The sequence below is a fragment of the Bufo gargarizans genome, chromosome 9 (genome assembly GCF_014858855.1).
Source record: "Bufo gargarizans isolate SCDJY-AF-19 chromosome 9, ASM1485885v1, whole genome shotgun sequence".
Classification (NCBI taxonomy): domain Eukaryota; kingdom Metazoa; phylum Chordata; class Amphibia; order Anura; family Bufonidae; genus Bufo; species Bufo gargarizans.
In genome coordinates this window covers 178,877,385-178,896,525 of record NC_058088.1, presented here as the reverse complement: position 1 = coordinate 178,896,525, position 19,141 = coordinate 178,877,385, and the positions used below count along the sequence as shown (strand labels likewise).

The 19,141-nt window shown below is 50.3% G+C and overlaps 1 protein-coding gene across 1 annotated transcript in view; it reads left to right on the top strand.

The window, feature by feature from the left end:
• LOC122946058 (histone lysine demethylase PHF8-like) overlaps positions 1 to 19,141 on the top strand; it is a 32,020-nt gene that overhangs the window by 5,323 nt on the left and 7,556 nt on the right. The window contains exons 6-17 of the mRNA XM_044305363.1: positions 587 to 728; positions 2,044 to 2,230; positions 2,546 to 2,708; positions 3,211 to 3,298; positions 3,765 to 3,871; positions 5,389 to 5,480; positions 12,271 to 12,360; positions 12,445 to 12,651; positions 14,453 to 14,565; positions 15,487 to 15,677; positions 15,979 to 16,064; positions 16,146 to 16,273. Of these exons, the coding sequence (XP_044161298.1) occupies positions 587 to 728; positions 2,044 to 2,230; positions 2,546 to 2,708; positions 3,211 to 3,298; positions 3,765 to 3,871; positions 5,389 to 5,480; positions 12,271 to 12,360; positions 12,445 to 12,651; positions 14,453 to 14,565; positions 15,487 to 15,677; positions 15,979 to 16,064; positions 16,146 to 16,273 (1,594 nt within the window). The remainder of the gene's footprint in view (positions 1 to 586; positions 729 to 2,043; positions 2,231 to 2,545; positions 2,709 to 3,210; positions 3,299 to 3,764; positions 3,872 to 5,388; positions 5,481 to 12,270; positions 12,361 to 12,444; positions 12,652 to 14,452; positions 14,566 to 15,486; positions 15,678 to 15,978; positions 16,065 to 16,145; positions 16,274 to 19,141) is intronic.

The window sequence follows — 19,141 nt, the reverse complement described above, 5'->3', positions numbered from 1 at the left end:
AAAAAATGTGGATTAGATGCAGATGGAAATTACGGTTGCGTGCATGGGGCCTTAGCTTGTAAATTGTACTAGAGAGCAGGGGTCCCATGTATCTGCAGGAGCTGTGGGTCCGCTCGCGCAGCTGCTTCTGTCTCTCCCTACAGTAGCGAGTGCTGCTCTTGCACAGTAAACCCTTCAAGAGGTTGTCCGTCCGTGGTAACATGCTCCGCAGCCGCCGTTCTCTGTCCATGGCCACAGAGGTTCAGCGAACGGCTGCTGCGGTGACCGTGGACCAGAAGGTGCGAGGATTAACCTATGGGGGTCCAAGTGCTGAGACCCACACTGATCCCTCAAACAGGGAGAAAGCAGCCCCCACACAAAGCACTGTGTCTCCTCCCTGCAGGAGACTGACCTGAGGCGGCACTCACTTATTCACCACTGTATTGGAGTGGCGGTGAATCCTTGATTAAAAAAAAAAATATTCTTTTTTTTAATCCTTTTAGACTGTCCTGGTTACGGTGGTCTGACACCTACTGCTTATCCTTTGGCTAATATATGTATGACTAGTCGGAATACCCCTTTAATGTCAGCTTTTCTGTGCTCTTAGGGGGAGAGAAGGAGATTGATGTCATTGACGTGACGAGGCAGGCCGACATGAAGATGAAGCTGAATGATTTTGTGAAATATTACAATGGCCCCAAAAGGGAGAAAGTGCTGAACGTCATCAGCTTGGAGTTCTCGGAGACGAGGTGAGTGACGTAGAGTAACGCAGAAGATTTCACGTCTGGACTCTGAATATGTCCTACACCGATATTAAAGGAACAATCCGGGCAAGACCTATGCACTTATACCTGACGACAGGGAGTCTCTCTGTGTCCTTTAACAAACTTTTCATATGTTATCCTGACACTTCAAAGGTTTTGATTGGTGCGGTCTGAATGCTGAGACCCCCTCACAATCGCTCACACAGTGCCGTGTCTCCTTGCTCTAGGACTGTGTTTCCCAACCAGTGTGCCTCCAGCTGATGCAAAACTACAACTCCCAGCATGCCCGCACAGCGAAAGGCTGTCCAGGCATGCTGGGAGTTGTAGTTTTGCAACAGCTGGAGGCACACTGGTTGGGAAACACTGCTCTAGGAGACAGACCACGGATGGGCCCCCTAGCCTTTCTATTGAGCCCGTCTTCAGCACAGAGTAGAGACCGTGCTCCTCTGTGGGAACTCTTCTTTCTCCTCATTTTAGCAATCGGTTGGGTCTCTTGCATTCAAAACCCACCAATCAAAACCAAGGGGTTGGCCACTTTTCGAACATTTTTGTTTTTTCGATTGTTTAAAAGACCTTTTTCCTGGTGCCTGTTTTTCTCATTCTGTTGTGGTTGCGTCCCCAGATGTAATAATTGTCTGTGCTGTTCGCGGCACCTTCAAATGACGTCATGCAGCATATACCTTGCTTCAGCCACCCTTCCATTCCGCACTGTTTGCCCCCGTCCGTCATTTTACTGCGCAGACGCAAGAGGAAGCATCCTGCGCATGCCCATTCTACTTCTGCACCATTTCTTCATGTCTGACTGCGCAAGCTCTCAATGAAGAGTTCGGCGCCTGCACTGTCTCAGCTCCATCCTGTGTTTAAGTACACTGGATGCAGGAGGGAGCTTAGACAGCGCATGCGCCAAACTCTTAATCAGAAGTATGTGCAGTCCAATGAAGCGGAGCAGGAGTAGACTGGGCACGTGTAGCAAGCTTCCTCTAGCGTCTGCACAGTACAATGAACGACGGGAGCTACCAGTGCGGATTGGACAGGTGGATGAAGCAAAGCATCCAGTATATGACGCCATTTTAAGGTGCCACGAACAGCACAGACAATGATTACATCTGGGGACGTGACCACAAAAGAATGAAAGACGTCAGGTTAAAGGTCATTTAAACAATCTAACCATTAAATAAAGTACAGTAAGGATGCATAAAAAATGGGGCCAACCCCTCTCAGGCCTGCATTAGGCATTACACACCGATGTCGGTTGTCTCAGTCATTCATAGTTATTGATCTTGTCGCATCTTTTCAATAGGTTATCGAACCTTGTGGAAACTCCCAAGATTGTCCGCAAATTGTCCTGGGTTGAGAACTTGTGGCCGGAGCAGAGTGTATTTGAGAGACCGAATGTCCAGAAATACTGCCTGATGGGCGTCAAGGACAGTTACACAGATTTCCACATAGACTTTGGGGGAACCTCTGTCTGGTACCATGTGTTAAAGGTAGGCCTTTATGTGATGCACCCCATCTAATGCTGGCCATTAAAACGGTTCTGTCCAGGACTAAAGAAAGCCACACAGGACGTCGCTGACCTCTACCCCTGCTGTGCCAACAATGCCAGTCCGTTATATTAGAATGATATAAATCATTACCTGATGCAGGGGGCGTGCCAGGTCCTTTACGACCTGGTCTACTGTACGCATTGGTGTATTATGCGGATGTACCATTGTGTCAGGGCAGCCATGTTTTATTACAGTCTCTTCCCTGCGCTGTGAGTGGTTGCAGTAATGAGATTTTTGTGTCTTTTGTCTCTACAGGGAGAAAAGATTTTCTACTTGATCCAGCCAACCAAGACTAACCTGGCCTTGTTTGAATGCTGGAGCAGCTCCTCTAACCAGAATGAAATGTTCTTTGGCGATCAGGTGGACAATTGTTACCGGTGTCCAGTTAAACAGGGGCAGACGCTCTTCATACCCACAGGTGACCACTTTATTATTGAGTTATTAAAGGGGTTACCTGACCATTTGTAACTAACGACCTATACACTGAATAACTCAACAGCATCTGATTGGTGGGGTCTGACACCCAGGACCCACACCGATCAGCTGGTTGAGAAGGCCCTTTGCTGTGGCCTACTCACTAGGCCAGTGATATCACAATCGTCAGCCACGTGGCCTGAGCGCAACTCTGCCCCATTCAAGAGAATGAGGCAGAGCTGCAACAAGGCCATGCGACCGATGGTCATGACATCAGTGGCCTAGAATAAGCAGTGAGAAAGCTGTGATGCTCATAGAAGTGCAGGGCCTTCTCAAAAAGCTGATCGACGGCGGTCCTGATTGCCGGACCCCCACCAATCACATGCTGATGACCTATCCAGAGGACAGGTCATCCGTTACAGACGGTTGGATAGCCCCTTTAAGTACCCATTCACAGATCATGTGTGAGGTTCACATACTTATGATTAAGCATATGTTCTTCACAGGGTGGATCCACGCTGTGCTCACTCCGGTGGACTGTGTAGCTTTTGGAGGAAACTTTCTGCACAGTCTAAACATTGCCATGCAGCTCAGGTAGGAGAACAGAAGGCCCTTGTACTCTGTACAGCACAAAATCCATGTGAGCCCGTCGCTGTAGGAGGCCACTCCTTTATTTAAACCACACTGTCCTGTAAGGGTACATGCAGATTTCAGCACGTTCCACTCCAAAATCGACTTCGTATTGCTGCCAAGAGCATACGACATTGTGTATTACGGGGATTAAAAACGGGGGTATGACCCTTTATGCTGCAGATTCTACTGCAACAGGAAAACACACGCTGATTATTCCCATTGATGTGGACTAATCTGCATGCATACTTGCGGCAGGTTTCAGATGCAAAGCCTCTGCAGAAATCTGAGGGTGAGCCTTCAATTTGTTACCTGGCGGAAAAATATTTCTCTAATATTTCTGCCATCGTGTATTATCATTTTCAATAAAAGGTGATGGTGCGGACATGAGGTTCGTCATCTTCTGACGGTTCTTATTTTCATTTGATAGAGCTTATGAAATCGAGAAGAGGTTGAGTACGGCCGATCTCTTTAAGTTTCCAAATTTTGAGTCTATTTGTTGGTACGTGGGGAAGCATTTACTGGATACATTTAGAGGTAAGTGACCCCCAGTAGGTCCTGGCAGCCTTTTTATGCTATGAGAGGTCTTAGGCTACTTTCACACTAGCGTTCGATCGGATCCGTTCTGAACGGATCCGCTCATATTAATGCAGACGGAGGCTCCGTTCAGAACGGATCCGTCTGAATTATATTGGCAAAAAATGGCTAAGTGTGAAATTAGCCTGAGCGGATCCGTCCAGACTTATACATTGAAAGTCAATGGGGGACGGATCCGTTTGAAGATTGAGCCATATTGTGGCATCTTCAAACGGATCCGTCCCCATTGACTTACATTGTAAGTCTGGACGGATCCGCACGCCTCCGCACGGCCAGGCGGACACCCGAACGCTGCAAGCAGCGTTCAGGTGTCCGCCTGCTGAGCGGAGCGGAGGCTGAACGCCGCCAGACTGATGCAGTCTGAGCGGATCCGCATCCATTCAGACTGCATCAGGGCTGGACGGAAGCGTTCGGGTCCGCTCATGAGCCCCTTCAAACGGAGCTCACGAGCGGACAGCCGAACGCTAGTGTGAAACTAGCCTTAGGTACAGATTTTATGAGGATTCCTATCTTAAGGACCTATTAGACTGCACGATTTTGGGCCAATTATCAGGGAAGTGAACATGCATTTCTGATTATTGGCCCGTGTAGTCGATCAGCCGATGAACACGCAAATGCCCGTTTATAGACTGATTGGCAGCTTTCATCAGGGTGAAATATATCGGATTATTGGCAGCACATCTTCCTGTGTAATTAGGGCTGTGCTGACGATCATGTATAGAAGAGAATGGCTGGTTTCACACGAGCGAGTTCAACACATTGAACTCCTAGCGTGTTTCTGCAGAAGCTCCCGTACTGACCTCCCTAGCACTGATAGGATCGTATAGCATTATCTTGATTTATGATCTTATGTAACCCGTAGGGTTCTGTAATTCATTATGTCTGTGTTGTACAATACATTCCAGAAGTCTAAGGGTTACGTAGCATAATCAATCCATATAATGCTATACGATGCTATCAGTACTACGGAGGTCAGTACGGGAGCTTCCGCAGACACAGGCTGAGAGTTCAATGCATTGAACTCGCCCGTGTGAAACCAGCCAAGTAGGGAGAAATGATGGCAGTAGCAGTCATTCCTCTCATTCAAAGCACCGGCCTGTGCAGACAAGGCGCTCCCACTGCCCGAAGATCGACGGTGCAATGCCGCCCTTAGTTATGGCCTTTCATTATGATATGCTGTCTTTTGGATCAGGGTGGGTCCAAACTCTGAGACCTCCCCCCAATGATCTTGAGAATAAAGGAGCCACAGCACTGATTCAGCACTAAAGCCCCCTCACCGTTTTTCCATTTAGATGAATGGGACCGGCTGCAGTTCCCTGCACAGCAAAGTGGTCAGGAGCACCACTGTGCAGAGGGGTCAATTGCTTTGGCGTCACCCAGATGATGATGATGATGATGCTGCTGCATGCTCTCACTCTACATTTTGACTTATGATCAGCATATCTTTGTGTATTCAGGTCTGAGAGAGAACAGAAGACACCCTGCGTCTTATTTACTGCATGGAGCCAAGGCCCTGAACACTGCGTTCAAAGTTTGGACCAAGAAGGAGGTGCTCTTTATTTAATATGATAAAGGGGTCATGCGAGGCTGTTTCTTCTGTGTTTTAGTACTGCAGTATTCAAGTGAGCGGCAATGAGCTGCACTTCCAGGCACAGCCTAATGAAGCGAGCAGCAGTGTTTCTGAGAAAATGCAAATCCTTTTTCTCGCCCAGTTTCCTTGGGGGACACAGAAGACCTTGGGTATAGCTCATCTCCATAGGAGGCGTGACACTAAGTGAAAACTGTTAAGCCCCTCCTCCACAGCTATACCCTCAGCCTGGAGAGAGAGACTGCCATTTTTTGCTTAGTGTCCAAGGAGGCAAGACACTCCCTGCTCTGCAGGGCTGTTTTCTCCTTTGTTGTTTTAAAATTTTTGATTTTTACTTTTTCTTTTCTTTTTGTTCCAGAATACGGGACAACAGAGACGCACTAGACCTCTCTGTTTCTCCCGGGGTTGAGCTGCGCCAGTGCCGGTCATCCGCACTGCTGCCTCCCCCACAGAAGGCAAGGTGGACCAGGGCAGCCCAGCTCCCCTGCATCCCGCCAGCGCAAGGGTCGCCCGCACGCCAAGCCCCTCTTCCAGCGTCCTGCCACTACGGTGCCAGTAGCTGAAGGGGCGACCCTGCTGGAACGGACCGAGGGTGAAGACATCTGTGGTGAGAGAGTGGCTTCTCCAGCCCTACGTCCCCTCCCTCCCCGGTCTCCTGCGTGACTGACCCCCATACTGGTAGCCTATCCGAGAGCGGAGAGGTGCAAGGTTTAGGCATTACCCATTGCTTTACCAAAGACAGATTTAAAATGTTTGTCTCTTATAGCAGAGTGGCTATAGGGTGGCCCTGCTGGACCTAGGGTGGTCCCTGGGGTGCCGCAAGGCGGCAATCTGCTCCCTCTCTTCCCCGCCATAGATCATACCGCTGGTGCAGGACGCGCGCAAAGAGGGGGCGCTTACCGGTGCGCTGCTCAGGACCTGCTGCCGCTCCTGACGGCATGGGTAATCCTGGGCGCCGCCAAAATTTAGTCCAGGCTTCGCGGCCTGCTGGCCCGCACCATCCTGTGCTCCTTCCTCGGGCCCCTGACTCTTCCGGACCGCGGGGTGGGCACCCGCGGTCTGCATTGCATGTGCGCACTATGCTCTAACTAGGCCGGCCGACCATCCGTCCGGTTGGCCGGACGCCGCAACTTTGGGCCCAGACATCGCGGCCTACTGGGCCGCACCTCCACGCTCCTCTCGGGTCCCTGATTCTCCCGGCTGCCGGGTGGGCTCCCGCGGCCGGCATTGGATAAGCGCTGTGTTCCAACAGGTCCCGGCCGGCCGTCGGGCATTCCGGCCGGCCGGGGCGCTGCATAGTTTGTTCAGGCTTCGCGGCCTGCTGCGCACTTCCGGCGCTCGGGTTGGGCACCCGCGACCGGTACGGGGGCTCCCGCGGCCGGCTTAGGCCCGGCCGATACTTTAAATACTGGCGGCCCCGGTCAGCCGGGCGACGCTAAAATTTAGGCCCCGGCTTCACGGCCTACTAGGCCGCAACATTCTGGCCTCTGGGGGGGGGGGGGCGGGAACTCTCCAGGCGCGGATTCTTCCCGCCTGGAGGTTCCCCCACCCCCAGGGGTTCGCTGCGCCGCCCCCAGGCCAGATGCCTGTTAACCCTTTGGGTACTGGCCGTCTCCTGAGGGCCTGTACGGCCTGTGCCCCTGTATGGTGGCCCCCTTTCTGCCTCAGGGAGGCTGTAATATTAATAAATAAATAATAATGATAATTAAAAAAAAAAATAAAATACTATTATTTTGTTTTAAATAACTGGACTTGTGGGCTGCGCAGGACGCGGCAGCCTCATCATTCAGTACTGCTGTCTGTATGCATGCCCCCCTCTCTTAGGCGGTGTGTCGTGTTCCCCGGCCGCGGCGCCTCCCAGGCGGTTTTTCTTGCCCTCTCCCGGGATTCGGCGCTGGCCAAGTGCATGCAGATTTTTTTCTGACCAGACTTCGTCACCCACTCCAGTTCTGGTGGCTGCAGGTGCATGACCCTCCTTCCTAGGCGGAATACTGCACTCTCCCTGGCTGCGGCCTGGCCTCGTGCATGATCCCCCTTTTCTAGGCGGACTGCTGCACTCTCGCCGGATGCTGTGTTGGCCATATGCACGACCCCCTTCCACAGGCGGGACGCTGCACTCACTGGATTCGCTGCCGGCTATGTGCATGAACCCTTCCATAGGTGGAATATTGCACTCTTACCGGATACGGTGCTGGCCATGTGCATGAACCCCTTCCATGAGAGGTATACTGCACTCTCCCCGGATAAGGCGGTATACTGCACTTTCCCCGGTTACGGTGCCGGCCATGTGCACGTTCCCCTTCCATAGGCGGAACACTGGATTCGCTGCCGGCCATGTGCATGAAACCTTCCATAGGCGGAATACTGCACTTTCACCGGATACGGTGCCGGCCGTGTGCGTGAACCCCTTTCATAGGTACACTGCACTCTCACTGGATCCGTTGCAGGCCATCTGCATGACCGCCACCCCCCCCCCCCCCCCCCCCCCTTCCGTGGGCGGTGTGCCGCACTCTCACTGGATTCGCTGCCGGCCATGGACATGTCTCCTTTCCTCAGGCGACATACGTGCACTCTCATCCATGGCGGCGCTCTCACTGGATGCGTGGCTGGCCATGTGCATGACCCCCATTTCTGGGCGGAATACTGCACTCACTGGATGCGTTGCCGGTCATGAGCATGCCCTCTAACTTGGGTGGAATGCTGGCACTTCCATTGGATACGGTGCTGGTCTTGTGCATGACCCCCCATTATTCCATGGGCGGCATTTTGCACGCTCACACGATCCACGGCTGTCCTTGTTTATGCTGTGCTGGACTGGTACACGTCCCCCTTCATTGGCGGAGTGGTGCACTCTCACGACATTCGGTGTTGGGTGGATTTTTGCACAATCACTTAATGATAGAATAACCTGTGCATGCCCCCTTTCACTAAAGTGGACCTTCCTGCGTTCTGCTGGATATGTGCGGCCATGGGCATGGCCCCCTTCTGGGCGGAGTATGGTATGCCCTACCTTTCCGGAGTAGGTACTGGCCTTGGCATCCCCCCCTTTTTTTGGGCAGGCCTCTGCAGTGGTTGCCAGGTACATTTTCCCCCTTTTCTGGGCGGACTGTTTGCGTTCCATCGCATGCCGTACTAGTCTTGTGCATGACTACCTTTCGGGTTGCACTTTGCACTTCCATTGTTACGGTTGGACTCTGGCTGATTCTTCGCTGAGTGACTATTTTTTGCAGTGGGCGGACTTTCTTGTGCGCTCTATCCGTTGTTTGGGCCGTGTATGCCTTCTCCTCCCATAGGTGGGTTGGCCTTCTCACTGCTTACGGGGCTACTCGTCCGTATGCCCCCCCTTTATCCTGAGATGTACTTTTTTCTCTTGGGATATGGTGCTTCCAGCAAGCCTTGCACTATTCTCTAAAGAGCTCATTCGGTCCAACTGTGTGGGCCTGAGGTGGTGTCCAACAAACAGCAGATGAATGCCCAATGTATTCAAGGTATATACCTTTTTTATAAGTAGACGGGCTCTACTTGTTCGCTACTGCACCTAGCTGGGTGGTACTCATTCCTTTCGTGGCCCTTCCGCCCGGGGTGTGTTCGTGGTCCCTAGATACGTACCCATTCGTCCTCCCGCGGCATTGTTCCCCTGCGCTAGTGGTCACATGCTCGAGAGTGCTGTTGTCTGCAGCGCCTCTCGAATTCTTCGTTGGCTCGTGCAGGACTGCGATTCCCTTGCCTGCTGCAATTTCCTCCTCTTCGGATGCAGTGTGGTATGCGTCCTTCCTCTTGGCGCCTCTGCGCTTCTGTCTGATCTGCTGCCAGGTTCGGGCTGCTATTCTCTGGAAGGTCACCCAACTTCTCTTGGGTGCTCGATTACCCAGGTCCGGAGGACCTCCGCCTTGGGTTCTCCAAGGTATTCGCCTTCTGCGAGGTGGTGGACCGGGCGTCTCTCAGTGTAGCGGGTTCTGCTTTTCAGCTGGCCTATGGCTTCCCTGTTGCCCACCCCTCCTCCTTTCGGTTGGAGGGTGTTATGCCGGCCTCTGTCTCCACTGCCTTATCTCGCCGGCTTTGTTTGGCTCCCGCTCGGTACGGATCACTCCGATGTGGCTTCCCGCCGGACTTCAGAGGCTGTTCTTTCACTGTCCTCCCCTCTGGGGAGAGCATGGTTGTTCATGTGGATGGTTCCGGTGTTCCTTTTGGCCTCGTGCTGTCTCCCTGGTTCACACTGGCTGTATTAGCTGTGTGCCTATTTACCGAGTCTACCGCGTGCTGTCCTCCCGCTGAGTGCAGATTGCATGGTCCTGCTGTAGACTTGCCTTCTTGATAACTTGGGGGGACTACCTTTTTCGATCCAGATTGTCCTTTGATCTCCCACACCGGGGCTGTACAACGTGGTTACATCAGCATGGACTTTTGCCTGTCTTCTCCTGGTATCTGGCGGATCCTTTTGGGTTCTTTCCATCTGTCCTCTGCTCCCCCACTCGGGTGGATACGGGACAACGTTGTTCGAGGGCCGACGGGGCTAGTTTTGTCGACCCTTCTGCCCGTGTTACTGGTCTGCGCCTGATCACATGGGGTTTTCGCCCGCTTGCCAGGCGACTCCAGCGGGTTCGCTACTGTCCACTCCTGGCTGTGTTTCGTCCAGGATCTGTCGTAAGGCTTAGGGTTTTTTGTATGGGGTTCTGTGGGAAGCTGTGCATTCCCCACTCTGAATTTCTCTCCCCATGGTTCTGTCGTTTACTTGGGGTGTCAAGTGTCGGCGCTGTTCTTCCTCTTCCAGCGTTCCCGGCCCTCTGGGCCTGCCAAGACCTTCTTCCTCGGAGTGGCTCTTTGGTTCCTCTGTACTGTCCTTCGGTACCGCCCTGGGACTATATACTGAGCTCTCGGCGCTCCAATCTTGTCCTTGGGGCCGTTACAGAGGTTCTCTCTACCCCTTCTGTCCGGTACGGTTGTGTTCTGTATCAGTCGTGTCTCTGACGGGTGCCGGAATGGCCCTTTTTTTGTTACGAGCCTTCTGTCTTTTCCAGGACAGGGCTGTTCTACATCCCGTTTTTCTTCGTTCCTTCCTTCCTTCCTTCCTTCTGAAGGTGGTTTTGCCTTTCGCTTCAACACCTCACCTATTTGGACGTTGTTTGGGCCTTGCCGTTTTTTTACTTGGAGATCTCCGACTCTTGTAGATGTTCGGCCTCTTGGGTTTCCAGGAGGTCTGTGCATAGGGTTGACGGACTCCAGGGTGGTTGTCCTCCGCTTGCTCAGATTGGCTATTGCTGAGGTTTCCGCACCTAGGGCAGGATTCTGTCTTGGTGTCACCGTTCATTTCACCAGAGCGGTCGGTGCCTCCTGGGCCGGAGGCATTGGGCTTCGGCCATGCATTTGGGCAAGGCGGCCACAGGTCTACCTTGCACGCCTTGACAAGTTCTACAGGGTGCATACTCTGACTTTGGCAGATGCTGCCTGCCCCGCCTGGGTTTGCGGGCGGCGGTTCATTGATGCCTTTCGGGTGCTTCACCTTGGTGCTGTGGTCCCTCCCCCTTTTGGACTGCTTTTGAACGTCCCAAGGTCTTCTGTGTCCCCCAAGGAAACTGGGCGAGAAAACGAGATTTTTGTATAACTTACCAGTAAAATCTCTTTCTCGCTCTTTCCTTGGGGGACACAGCACCCACCCATTCATTGTTTTTCTCTGTACAGTTTCCGAGTTTTTGTTACCCGTTGGGTAGTTGGCTTGTTGGTTCCTTGTTGGACTTTGCCTTTTCTCACTGCTTGGACACGCAACTGGCAGTCTCTCTCTCCAGGCTGAGGGTATAGCTGTGGAGGAGGGGCTTAACAGTTTTCACTTAGTGTCACGCCTCCTATGGAGATGAGCTATACCCAAGGTCTTCTGTGTCCCCCAAGGAAAGAGCGAGAAAGAGATTTTACTGGTAAGTTATACAAAAATCTCGTTTTCCAATACCGAATAACTTCTTTAAATCGGATTGTCCCGCCATAACAACTTATCACCTCTTTACAGGATAAGGGAAAATTTCTGATTGGTCGGGGTCCAACCACTGGATCACCCACCTATTACAAAAAGGGGTCCTTTAAAGGGTTTATCCAGTGATGTGATAATGATGACCTATGCTAAGGATAGGTTATCATTAAACATCAACGGGGGTCCAATTCCCGGAACACCGCCGATCAGCTATTTACGGGAGCTGCCGCCCTTCCCGGAGCTCTCCTGTCAGCTTTCCAAGCACAGCGCCGTACGTAGTATAGTGGCCGGTTTTGCAGCTCAGCCCCATTCACTTCAATAGGTCCGAGCTGCAACTAGGCCATGTGACCAATGTACGGTGATATCATGTACCCTACGAAGAGGCGGCGGCACTCAATAAGTGTCCGGCCTCTTCTAAAAGCTGATCAGTGGGGGGTCCCGCCGATCTGATATTGATGACCTATCCTGAGGATAGGTCAATTTATATTACCAGATAACCCCTTTAAGTTCCCTAAGAGAACAGAGCAGAAGTTATGAATACATGCTGCCTCTGCATTCATCTTTATGGGATGCTGGAAATGGTCAAGCAGCTTCTCTTCAGTAATCCCATTGAGATGAATTGAGTGGCAGGTGATAAGTTATGATGGGATAGCCCATAGGATAACCCCTTTAAGTGTCAGCAAGATATAGGTGATAAGTTATGATGGGACCGGCCAATTAAATACAGATAGAAGCTTCCATCTGTCCTGGGGCTTCTGTTTCTATCTCATTTGGATGTGGTTTGATTTACAGGCAATTATGGATCATGAGGAAGAGATTCCAGAGACCATCATTACTGCACAGCTCATCAAGGACTTGGATCGCGAAGTCAAACTTATGGAGGTGAGGTTTTCTTCAGGTGGCATCTCCCCGAGCCTTACTTCATGCCATACACATGTCTCGTGAAACTCTACCCTCTCCCTTCAGGATATCGTCCATCAAAACATTGAGAAAACTGGGAATCTGTTGGGTATGACTCGAAGTCCCATCACTGGCACGTCCACTCCTGTCAGAAAGAAAATTTTCAAAACCAAGGAACTGTTAAAGAAAGGGGGAAGGATTCGTCTGGAGGATGACTTGAGCTCAGAGCTTTCTGACATGCAGGGGAACACCTTGATTCCCAAGGAAGAAATGGTAGGAAAAACTAAAAATGTCAGTTTCCTCTCATTTCTGTGTCGTGATAGAACGCGTCGTATGGTCATTACCTGCTTCACTGAAGGAATTAAGGGCTATGTCCATCTGTGTTTTGCAACCATGTGTTGTATTGTAATGCATGTTAAAAAAAACTTTGCACATAGTCTTAAAAACCTTGTTGTACACTACGAATCCTGCGGTCATACTTCCTTCCATCTATCTCACTACCTAGTAGCATTCATTTGGTAGGTTGACAAATAGTAGAGGGCAAATGGAAGCGAGTACAGCTACAGGATCAGAGTGCACACAGGTTTGTAAAATATTTGTCTGCATAGGAGCTGTATACACAAAACGGACTTCGTTCTTCTATTTTGGAAGTATTGGAACAAAAAAAAAATGGTTGCAAAGTTAGACACATTCTTTGGGACACAATCTGTGGGGCCTGCTTTTGCTGCACATATCTCTGGATTGGTAGCAGTTAGAGATATGGGCTTTGATTGGAAAAAAAGACAAAGCAACATCACTCTGCACACACAAATAAAGTACAATAATGACCTAATTATAGAAAACATTCTGCTGCTAATGCTACGCTTATTTAGCAAATTTTAGATTCTTGGCAAATGCATTTTGTACAAAATTATTTGGGCCCGTCTGCCAAACGTCAAGGCGATCTCTATAAGACAGGAACCTAACACTAGATACTACCTGTTATGTGCCATAATGGCCACCATAAAATTCAGGGAGTGCAGGTTCCACATGCATGCTGGGTCCACTCTGCTTTTTACCATTTTTGGTGCCATAACGGCCTCCATTAAATCCAGGGATGCAGGTACCAACATGCATGCTGAGCCCACTCGATACTTCTCCTGGCGCCAAATGGCTTCCAATACATGGAGAGCAGGCTACAGCTTTATACTTACTCTAATTAAAATCAGCCTATGGGACAGACAGGCTGTGATTGTCTTGTTTGAAAGCAGGCGTTTCAAACAATATCAGAATCGCAGCATTATCGTTGCTACATGGGAAGATATTACTGTTAGAAATCGGGATGCAGTGAATGCAGCTGAAAGTGAAAGTAAATGTAGATTTTACCACATTTATTTCAGACTCGATTTCTAACTGTGATATCTCCTGCTGACGTTGTGCTAATGCTATGATTCTGGTCTTGTATGAAAGCTTGTCTGTAGCTTTTACCAATCCAGAGAGCAGCTTCTCCTTCTGCTCGAGCTTGGCTTGGGCAGAACTGTTAGATGGTTAAAGGGCGGATATCCAAGAAATAATAATGATTACCTATACTCACCCCCGCCGGGCAGCTCGCCAAGCACAGCAGTACATTGTATAGCAATACATTGGTATTGCAGCTCACCCCCATTCACGTCAGTGGGTCTGATATGCAACTAGGTCATGTGACCGATGTGCGGTGATGTCACATGACCTAGGAAGAGGCTACTGCCCCCATGGAAAACCCGGACTGTAACGGCTGATTGGTGTGGGTGTTAGACCCACACAAATCTGATATTGATGACCCATCCTCTGGATGTATATCACCTGATAACCCCTTTAAGGCGTGTGACTGACTTTGAAAATGCCCCAAATTATTAAATGATGTGCGCATTTTAATAAATTTGGCACAAATCACTTCACTGTGATGAATGCCAGTCTTAATAAATGTGCAGGTAGAAACAGTGAAGACTAAACGAGCACTGCCGCCCCCACTGATCATAAAGTGATGGCATGACCTAGCAACATACCATCCCTTTATAGGATGTGAATACCCCTTTCAATCTGTTTTACTTTTTAGACCGACGATGACTTCATGGATGATCTTGATGAAAAGCCCGATGGCTGCCTACTGGATTCAGACTTAACTGAGAGCAAACTGCGACTGGTCCTGGCCAACGGTGTAAATCTGAGGTTGGTGACTTATAACCTTAAAGGGGTTCTGCAGTTTGTTTTAACTGACTATCTATCCTCTGGATAGATCATCAGCATCTGATCGGCGGGGGTCCGAGACCCTGGACCCCCGCCGATCAGCTGTTTGAGAAGGCAGTAGCACCGCGGCCTTCTCGCTGTTTACCGTTGGCCCAGTGACGTCACGACTAGTATCACTGGCCTGGGCGGGGCTAAGCTCTGTTCACTTGAATGGAGCTTAGCCGCGCACAGGCCTGTTAATACTAGTCGTGACGTCACTGGGCCAGCAATAAACAGTGAGAAGGCCGCGGCGCTGCTGCCTTCTCAAACAGCTGATCGATGGGGGTCCCAGGTGTCGGACCCCCGCCTATCAGTTAAAACAAACTATAGAACCCCTTTAATGTGAAGGACTGGAATACACATGGCAACTTCTTTTCTGTCTGGACCAGGGATGCCCAACCTGCGGCCCTCCAGCTGTTGCAAAATTGCAACTCCCAGCATGACTAGACAGCCTACAGCTATTAGTGCATGCTGGGAGTTGTAGTTTTGCAACAGCTGGAGGGCCCCAGGTTGAGCATCCCTGGTCTAGACCAATGGTCCCCAATCTGTGACTCAGCAGCTATTGCAAATCTAGTATGTATTGGTTGTAACGTTTACAGTAGCAGCAGAGGGGATGAGATTTTAAAAATCTGCATAACTTGACCTGTGGTGCGGATGTTAAATCCACAGCATGTCCTTTATGCTGCAGATATTACACCTTGCAATGAAGCCAAATCGGCATCGGATTTCCCAGCAATATAGACTCCATCTGGAAGTGATACTGGTTATAATGTCCTGGCTGTCATGACATGAGACCTGAATCTGATTGCTCATGCCCTCCACTAGGTATAACATATACATGTTTTTTTTTTTGTTTTTTTTTAGTGGCAAAAAGATTCGCGTAGGAGCAGGAAGTCGGCGTCAGGGATTAGTCCCAAAAACCCCTAAAAGTGAAACTATGGATCCAGAACTTTCTCCCAGTGACCCCTTCTTCATGGACTCTGAAGAAGACCTTCAAATTGATGAGAGCCCACGCAAAGAGAGAAGGCTGGCTCCTCCAAAAAGAAAGCTCCATAGTATGTACCCAGGAGATGCTTTGACCTGCTCAGTGTATTTGCTCTTCAGTTTACATAATAATGTTGGCATCAGTGAGTTTGCTTCTTTAAAGGGATTGTACAGAATTTGAATAAAGGCGCTCCTGCTTTCACGCCAGAAACGACACCACTCTAGTCCGTGGGCAGTGTCTGGTATTGCAGCTCAGCCGCATTCAAGGGAATGGAACTGAATTTCAGTAACTGACCTTCTGCATGGACTAGAATGGAAGTCATTGAAACACCTTTCATCCAGTCCTGTACAAATCCTTTATTTTTATCGCAGAATTCCCACGGAAACTCCCAAGAGCGAAGCCGTGTTCAGACCCTAATCGGGTGAGGGAGCCTGGAGAGCTGGAGTTTGACGTGGAGGTAAGTAATCTACCAGTATGCATTGTATTAAAGTTGTTCATGAAGTTCTCAGTCTGAAAAATAAGTGTGTTCACATAATAGGAAGATTATACCACAGATGAGGAGATGGGAGAAGCCGATGAAGACGAACTTGGCGCAAGCAGCGGAGGAATATTAGACCTTCTAAAGGCTAGTCGACAGGTCGGAGGCCCGGACTACTCTGAGATTGAGTAAGGAGAAGAGGAAACCAATTGTACTTTGTCTTGTCATTCATTGAGACTGGTCATTAAAGGGGTTGGCTACTGTGTGTTACTAGCTGCACATGTGCTGGGAACAGCTTGTGCTTGCAGCTAGTAATAGACGTTATTAAATGATCTTGGAAGATGGTTTAATTTTATGTTTACTAGCAGGTCATCTTACCTGCTTGCTGGCCCTGTGGTCTCAAAATGGATGGCCACTGATGGAGGGTGGTGTAACCAGTCTACCAGCAGTAGCCTCCATTCACTTACATTGGGGACGGACTGCACATGAGGAGCTACTTCTGTCTTTTCCCAGCATCAGTGAATGGAGGCCACTGATGGATGGGACTTAAAAAATGACAAACAGAAGTGATGTGCGGAAGAAGACTGAACTTGGCAAATGCATGTTCTGGTTTATAATGATCTGGTTTCAATACAACACACATTTTGCTGTAAAGGGGTATTCCCATCTTTAAAACGGATGGCCTAGAACTGGGGTTTGCCTTTACGTTATAAGATAGGAATACCCCTTTAATAGAGAATCAGCACAACCCCATTTCTGAGTGCATATGTAATAGTGACCAGCTGTAATACATGGTCCTGTGGAGAGGGAGCTGCCTCTGTGCTTATACCGTCTACTCTGTATACTATAGGGGACGTTCCCATGTTCAGATAGCCCCTTTTAATTTCCACACACACAGTGCATATGAAAAGACGTTGTCCTTATTAAGACTGGCTGCTTTTATTTAGTTTTCTCCTCCGTCTCATTGGGGGACACAGGCCTTGACCATGGGTACAGCTGTTGCCGCTAGGAGGCGGACACTAAGCACACAAAGTGTGAGCTCCTCACCTTCAGCTATATCCTTCCTACAGGGACTAGGCTAAATCAGTTTGCAGGTCTGCTAGTTTAAAGGGAGTCTGTCAGCACAGCGCAGAGATTATGGGCAGGTGCTGAGAGCTGGCATCATTTGGGGGGGTGGGGCTTTTTTGCCTTGCCCCCAAGCCAACGACAGGGGAGAGTAGGCTCCGCCCACTTCCAGGATTTTAAGCACCTGGCGGGATGCTGATGGTGCTTGCTGCTTGGAGGGACACAGGCTGGGTGAGTGTTATTTGTCCCTTCTTACAAGGCCTAACCTTTCCCTTTTTCCTCATAGGGGTGTCATTATGGTCCAGAAGTAGGCGGTCCTTTCGGTGCGTCGTTTTGCCTGTGCGTCATCAGCGCAAATTTTTTTTCTGGCAATTTTGTGGTTCCCATAAAAGAGGGGACGGTCCGTCCTGTTCTGGACCTCAACCATTTCCTTTTGCATCCGCAGATTCGGGATAGAGTCACTGAGGTCGGTCATTGCGTCCATGGAACCGGGGTAGTACCTGTCCTCGATAGACATCAAGGACACTTATCTTCACATGCCCATATGCGTCGGTCATCAGAGGTTTCCCTGGTTCGCAGTGGGTCCATTTCACTACCAGTTTGTAGCCCTCCCGTTCCGCCTGGCCACAGCTCCCAGGGTCTTTACGAAGGTTCTGGCGGCAGTCATAGCCCTGCTGCATGCCAGGGGGATCGTGACGATCCCTTAGACGACATCCTGGTGAAGGGTCCGTCATTCCGGGTGACTGCGGACAGCTTGAACATTGTTCTAGACACCCTGGAGCGCTTCGGATGGATCCTGAACAGGCAGAAGTCTTGTCTTTATCCATCGCAGTGGTTGATTTCATCTAGGCATGGTACTGGACACTTGTCAGGCCAAGGTGTTCTTGCCTCCGGAAAATCTATATGCTCTGTCTTCAGATTCTTCCTTTGTTGCGGCCAGCTCCGGTTCCCATTCGTCGCTGCATGTGGGCTCTGGGGCACATGGTCTCTGCCTTCGAAGCAGTTCACTATGCTCAATTCCATACCAGAACGCTTCAGCGTGCCATACTGTCCAGCTGGGATTGCACCCGAATTTAGGGTCGCTACATTTAACGGCATGGCTGTTGAAGCCGCAGTACTGAAAGCTCGTGGGTTATCGGATGCGGTGGGCCAGACCATGATTCGGGCCAGAAAGTCGTCGTCTTCCAGAATCTACCACCGGACCTGGAAGTCCTACTTTAGTTGGTGCGAGCGGAGACAGCTGTCTCCCGTTCGCTTTTCGCGACTTTTGGCTTTCCTGCAATCGGGCATGGACTTGGGGCTGGCTCTCAGCTCTCTCAAAGGGCAAGTGTCGGCTCTCTCCATTCTTTTTCAGCGAAATTTAGCTTCGCTTTCGGCGGTTCTGACACTTCTGCCGGGGGTGGCGCATGCTGCGCCCCCTTTCCGTCCTCCATTGTATCCTTGGGATCCTAATCTAGTGCTCAACGCTCTCCAATCTTCTCTGTTTCAGCCTTTGCAGCAGGTGTCGCTTCGCTTCCTGTCTTAGAAGGTGGCTTTTTTAGTTGCAATTACTTCTATCCATAGAGTGTCGGAACTCGCGGCTCTGTCATGTCGGTCGCCCTTCCTGATTCTCCATCAGGATAAGGTTGTCCTTCGCCCTGTGCAGTCCTTCCTGCTGAAAGGTGGTGTCGACATTCCATCTAAATGAGGAGATTATTCTTTCTTAATTTTGTCCGGACCCGTCTCATCCTTGGTAGCAGTTGCGCCACACCCTGGATTTGGTACGAGCCGTGCGGGTTTATCTGTCTCAGAAAGACGGATTCCCTGTTCATGATTCCAAAGGGGCCGAGACGAGGGCTGGCAGCGTCAGACTCTCACTCCCCAATGGATTTGTTTGGCTATTGTGGAAGCGTACTGCGTTAAGGACCGGGTCCCACCCTTCCAGGTGACTGCTCATTCGGCTCGGGCAGTGGGGGCCTCTTGGGCGGTACATCACGGGGCTTCGGCCCTTC